Here is a 6,114-nt window from a genome sequence, read left to right as displayed (position 1 = left end):
TCTCTCTCTCCCTCCTTCCCTCTCTCCCTCCTTCTCTCTCTCTCCCTCCTTCTCTCTCTCTCCCTCCTCTCTCTCTCCCTCCTTCCCTCTCTCCCCCTTCTTTTGTCTCTGTCTCCCACACACACACACACACACACACACATACACATTCTCCTGCATCTCCCGACCTGTCTGTGGTGACTTGATTCCAGGGTCAGGGAGGGAGTGGCCCGGCTCAGCTGCAGCTTTGCTTTCCCAGAGGGCAGTTTAAGTGCATTGAGGTTTGCTGGCTGATGTCTCCCTATTTACACTGAGCAACTGTGGCCTTTTCATCATTACCAGCTCAGCCAGGTACACTGGTACATGACAAGCATTCTATTTTTTGTAAATCTTTAACCCACAGGAGCCCATCTAGGTGGGTAGGGGAGCAGCCTCAGAGAGGAGAGGGACTGCCCAGGACCACCCCAGAACTCTAATTCCTAGACACCTCCCACCTTGAGACAGTTGACTGGGTTGGGGAGGGGGTGCTGCCCATCGTAGTTTCTCACCTAGAAGCTGCAGAACCTCACCCACCAGCAGCTAGCCTTGTGGATATTCTTTCAAACCTGAATCCTACAGAATATGTCCTGTTCATGCCACTTACAGAAGAACTTTAAAACAAAAGAAAGCCACCCTTTAATCAGAGCAGGCAAAACCCAGGGTTTTGATAGCAAGGTTCACTTCTAACTTATGAAGCATGCATTTTGCTTGAGTTATTTCCCCCACACACACACATTTTTTAGAGGAATGGGCAGTGACTTTTGATGAAACACAGCACTTCTGTTCTCTGGAGCCCCAAGGAAATGGAGAAATTCTCTAGAGGGTAATCCCCAGGGGCCCCTGACTGCCTGGTTGTGGAGGCTGAGCTCTGCCAGTGAACCTTTTAATTTTCAAAGACTTGCTTGAGAAAGCGTCTGTATTTAGGGAGCCATCCCATTGATGTTAGTGAGGGAGAGTCCCAGGCAGCTTGCAGGCTGCCATAACAAAATACCACAGACCAGGCAGCTTAATCAACAGAAATTTATTTTCTCACCGTTCTGGAAGCCAGAGGTCCAAGGCACAGGCCCACTCTGTTCCTGGTGAGGGCTCTCTTCCTGGCTTGCTGACGGCTGTCTTCTTGCTGTGCCCTCACATGGGGGCAGAGATGAACTCTAGTTTCTTCCTCCTCCTATAAGAACACTAAACCTGCTGGATCAGGGCCTTATCTTTTGTTCATTTCTAGAGCAAATCCAGCCCTTGCCGGCCCCTCTGACCCTCCTCAGGTGCCACAGAGGTTTCCCAGGGACCCACGCTCCCCTCCAACCAGCTGGGTGACCTAAGGCATTCACAGCCCTTGCTGTCCATTGCCATGACTTTGGACTCCAGTTTGACAGGGAACAGGCTCTGCGCTGAGGGGACAGGCAGCCAGCCTGACCTCTGGCTAATGATGGGCGTCTGCTCCAGTCCATCTGGGTTGTCCTACCATGGGCTGGGGTTGGGATGTGATGGTGACTTTTGGCCTTGAGTTAGGTTGGTAAAGCATTAACTACCTGTGCACAGAATTTTTTTTTATAACCAGCCAGCTTCCTCGGGACACTCCTGCATGTTCATACAAGGCTTCCAATGCATCGGAATCATTACTATCCCTGCCTGAAGCCTGGGGGTAGCAGGATGCGTGTCGGTTCCATTTATTTCACGGAGCGCTGCTAATCAAACAGCCTATCTCAGGAGACAGACCTGTGCACCATCTTCACATCCCATGAGGGATTTTTTTTTAATTTTGCCATTGTTATCTCCTTGATGAAAACCCTGGTGGTTTTGTGCCCTTTATGAAAAATGTTTTAGTGTCCAACCAGGATGATCAAAAAACCTAAATGGAAAAGTTGTACTGTTGCTGCTTTAGATTGATTCCAAGTCAAATCATGAAGAGTTAGGATTCAGTAACCTGCCAGAAGCTTCTTTTTCATCCTCACCTTCGCCTAAAAAACCGAGGCTTCCTCTTGCCAGCACTCAGCCAATTCTTGATGAGGATTTCCTGAATGAATGCTGCAGTTCTGGGCTAAGTTCCCGGCAGCTCTGTGTTGTGGGGAAGCCCCCTTGGTATGTCACCTCTCTCTCACTCACTACTGCCTCTCCCCCAGCTCCTGTACGAAGAATGGGCAAGGTACGGCGTCTTCTATAAGTACCAGCCCATCGACCTGATCAGGTAAGAAGGCCCCGGGCAGGCGGGCTCCTCAGCCAAAGTCACTGGGCATCAATCGAGTCTCGTCAGTTTATGGCACCCAGGTCCTAGTTCAACAGCGATCTGATAAAGGTTCCAGTGCTTTTCAGCTGCTCTGAATATTTAGTACCTGGGAACCTGCTGAACTTGAAGAGCTTGTGTGGGGAGAACCAAGGCCTCCTCCGGGGACCAGGACGGCAGCCTGGGCCAGCCTTAGTGAAGCAGTTTGTTCAAATTCCCAGGCTCTCTCCCATCACATTCGTGGCTCCTCCTGAATTCCCACCTGGCTGGCCCAGCTGGGGGGTGGCGGTGGCGGTGGCGGTGGCGGTGGGGCTCCTGCTTTCCGGAGTTGAGGGGAGGAAAAGAGCTGCCTCAACATTTGTGAGAATTTGGCCTCTCCGGAGAGGACCTCCGTCCCCGCTGGGCAGGAAGGAGGGGAACCAGATTGGGCAATGTGTCCTGTGGGGACTTGCAGGGACTGGGAGTCTCTAGTTTAGCCCATGGAAATTCATTTATGCCATCGAGGTGCCAACAATGCTTAGTATGAGGAATGACTGATTCTCTTGGTGCCTCCACACCGTGCTGCATTCCAGTCCTTACGCTGAACAGGACTCAGAATGGAGCCGGCAGCCCTGGGGAAACACCTGAGCCCACCCGTAAAACAGAAACCCATCCACCTCTCCCCAAAGGAGAGGGGGCAAGCATAGGAAAAGCAGAGGGCACCCCAGACCTGACAGAGTGGCCCCAAGCCTACCTCTCTGCTACCTGGATAAGAAAACCAATGATGACCCCAGTTTGAACTGTGTCTTGCTGGGGAGGGGACCTGATGTGGTGGTGGGTGACAGTAAACTGGTGTCTGTCTGGCTCTGCCCCTGTGATGCAGGAAATACTTTGGGGAGAAGATTGGCCTGTACTTCGCCTGGCTGGGTGTGTACACCCAAATGCTCATCCCAGCCTCTGTCGTGGGAATCATAGTTTTCCTTTACGGATGTGCCACCGTCGATGAGAACATCCCCAGGTAGGCAGAGCCCCTCACCCCACGGCACAAGCTCCCTTCCTGGGATGGTGTCCCTGTCCTGCAGTCCCAGCTGCAGAGTTCAAGAGACTCTAGCCTCTCGTGGTAATTCTTATACACACGCTCAGCCCCCGACCCCTGGAAATCTCGTGCCAAGTCCCAGGCTGTCGGGAAAAAAGGCACGATCCACTCACCATCTAAATGTGTGGTTTTCTTTTGGGGCATGATCCTCATAGGATACATTTTATTTCAAGAAGAAGATATAAATATCCAACCCATTTTCATTCTTTAGAAGGTTTTATAAGACCGAATCTCCCTCTGTTGCCCTGGCTAGCTCACAGCAACCTCAAATTCCTGGGCTCAAGCAGTCCTCCTGCCTCAGCCTCCCAAGTAGCTGAGATCACAGCCATCAGCCGTGACGCCTGGGTAATTTTTCTATTTTTAGTAGAGACGGGGTCTTGCTCTTGCTCAGGCTGGTCTCAAACTCCTAAGCTCAAGTGATCCTTCCACCTTTGGGATTACAGGTGTGAACCATCACACCAGCTCTTTAGAAGGTTTTTTGGGTTTGCTTGTTCCTTTTAATTTTTGGTCATTATGTGACCATAAAATTCATGACTTCATGGCGTGGTCAAGAAGTGAGATGCTTCTGGCTCGTGTGCAGGCTGGAGCTCTGGAGCCATGTGGCAACTCCACCTGCCCCGTCTTCTCAGCAGGGCCTGCTCCTGTCATTCTCATGGCTGGGGGACATGTTGCAGGAAGAGGGCATAAAAAAGGACAGCATCGCGCAACACACCCAGGTCTCTGAGTATAGATCTGGGGTGCCTTCTGCTGTTCACCACAGGCCACGTCACGTGTAGGGGAGCTCATGGAAGAAGGCCAAGACCTAGGGCAGTTCTCCCCAAATGGCAGCCAGAACAAGCATTGAGGGTCCGGATTTTGAGGTCTTCATCCTCAGTGTACGTAGCATCTCCTGTCCTTCAGGAGGTGTTTCCTCACTTTCCTGATGCCAGCCGAAGACAACTCCAGGCCCACAACCTCGGTCAGGAGTGCCGTGCTGTTGTCTGTGTGCAAATTGCTCCATCAGGGAATTGAGACCCTAAAGGTGAATTCCAGCTGGCCCTGAAAAGTCCTGGTGCATCAGTTGGTCATTTCCCTGATGACTCTGCCAGGTGTCTCTAAAGCTGAGCTGGAGTTTGGGAGATCCACCCACAGTGCCAGGGAGTGCAGAGCCATCAGTCTCCACCAGGCGAGGAACTGGCTCAGCACGGAAAGATCATAGCCAGTCAATTTTTGTTGAAATGTTTTCATACATGAATAACACCTAAAGTATTCCACCCACCCGGAACCAAAGCCTTAAAGGAATCTGGCTTACCCCCCCTTCTGTGTTGTTTGGGTCCTCGCAGGAGAAAGCTCGTCCCTTTGTTTGCCAGCAGACGTGATGTCACACACTTGGGCTTGATTGTGGGAAAGAGCAAAGTAGCCCAGACCCGGTGGGATTTTGAGACTGACTTTTGGCTAAAAGAGCTCAAAGCAAGAGGGAAGTGGCAGTGAAAGGTGGGGTGTCCCCTGGCCCTGGAGGGGGCCTGGGGAGTCTCCAGCTTCCTTCCTTTTTTCATCTAGTGGAGGGCTGCCTGCCAGCCCTGGGTGTGGACGCCCCGAGAGCAAGTGTGAGATCCCCTTGGTCATGCCCACCGGCCTTTGGCCACCTGGTCGGATATACCAGCAGTAGTCACTCAAGATTCAGCCACTGTAGGACACAGACAAGGCCAGTGTCCTGGCCTCTGCCCAGAGTGTACTCCATGTGGAGTCCATCCTCCCCACCAAGGCTGCAGAGAGACCATGGCCAGCATGGTGCCACCCACCATCGTCCCTCTCTGGTCTTCTGAGGAACAGGCCTTCCTGCCCTTATCGTTACTGTGGCTGAAGGTCACGAAGTGAGAGGCAGAGGATTTCAATCTGGCAGAAAAAGGCTTGTGGCTGGCTGATGATGTTTGCTGTGGAAGCTGAAACTGGCAGGGAGCCAGGATCAGGAACTACAGGGCTCAGGGGCTACAGGGCTCAGGGGCACACAGGGCTCAGGGGCCGCGGGGTTCTGGGGCACACAGGCAGGGAATATGCCTGGGCCCTCCCTGTCCCCAGTCCCTGCAGGTTAGGTGATGACTATGGTCCTGAGTCAAATGCTGACCATGGCAATGGTGGCACTCCATCTGCAGGTTCCCTGAGAGAGGGCTGCAGGTCACATACAGCTAGGAACTTCCTCGCCCAGACCTCATGTCCCCTTCTGTCTCCCTAGAGAGGCCCTTAGAAGAGATAAGACTGATGGGCAAATCCCACAAGTCTGGCTCCTGGGCTTCTGTTTAAAATGCACTGCTGACACCCAGGCACTTGGTTATTCCTCAAACAATAATTACAGCAGTGACCATGTGTGTGTGTAGTGTGCCAAGCACTGTTCTAAGGGCTCTGCACACATTGGTCTCTTTAATCCTCCTGATACCCCAATAGCTTGGGCACCCCTTATCATCAATACCCCCATTCTACAGATGAGTAAACTAAGGCACGAGGAGTTTGAGTAACTTGCCCGGGGACAAACAGATCACAGATGCTAGAGCTGAGATTTCAACCCACAGCGCACATGCTCTCCTGCAGCCTGTGAGTGCCTCTCGCCTTGCCCGTTCCCACTCACATACACCCTCTCTCTCTCACACACACACACACATACAAGCATACTCGTCCCCAGATGTAGTGGCCTTGGCTGTGATCAGTCTCCATCTTCCATCTCTGATGCCCACCATAGTGTCTGGCATGTACAGAACATACACAGTTTTTTTTTTTGGAGACAGAGCCTCAAGCTGTCCCCCTGGGTAGAGTGCCTTGGCATCAC

At 52.2% G+C, this 6,114-nt stretch overlaps 1 protein-coding gene across 4 annotated transcripts in view; it reads left to right on the top strand.

Annotated features, from left to right (window-relative positions):
- The window catches only part of ANO1 (anoctamin 1), a 181,743-nt gene that overhangs the window by 128,516 nt on the left and 47,113 nt on the right, over positions 1 to 6,114 (top strand). For all 4 annotated transcript variants that reach the window (XM_023518328.1, XM_023518329.1, XM_012810511.2 and 1 more), the window contains 2 exons: positions 2,139 to 2,203; positions 3,102 to 3,236. In XM_023518328.1, coding sequence (XP_023374096.1) covers positions 2,139 to 2,203; positions 3,102 to 3,236 — 200 coding nt within the window. The remainder of the gene's footprint in view (positions 1 to 2,138; positions 2,204 to 3,101; positions 3,237 to 6,114) is intronic.

This window comes from Otolemur garnettii, unplaced genomic scaffold (genome assembly GCF_000181295.1).
Source record: "Otolemur garnettii isolate 467f Iridium unplaced genomic scaffold, OtoGar3 scaffold00134, whole genome shotgun sequence".
Taxonomy (NCBI): Eukaryota; Metazoa; Chordata; class Mammalia; order Primates; family Galagidae; genus Otolemur; species Otolemur garnettii.
This window is presented reverse-complemented; position numbering and strand designations above follow the sequence as displayed.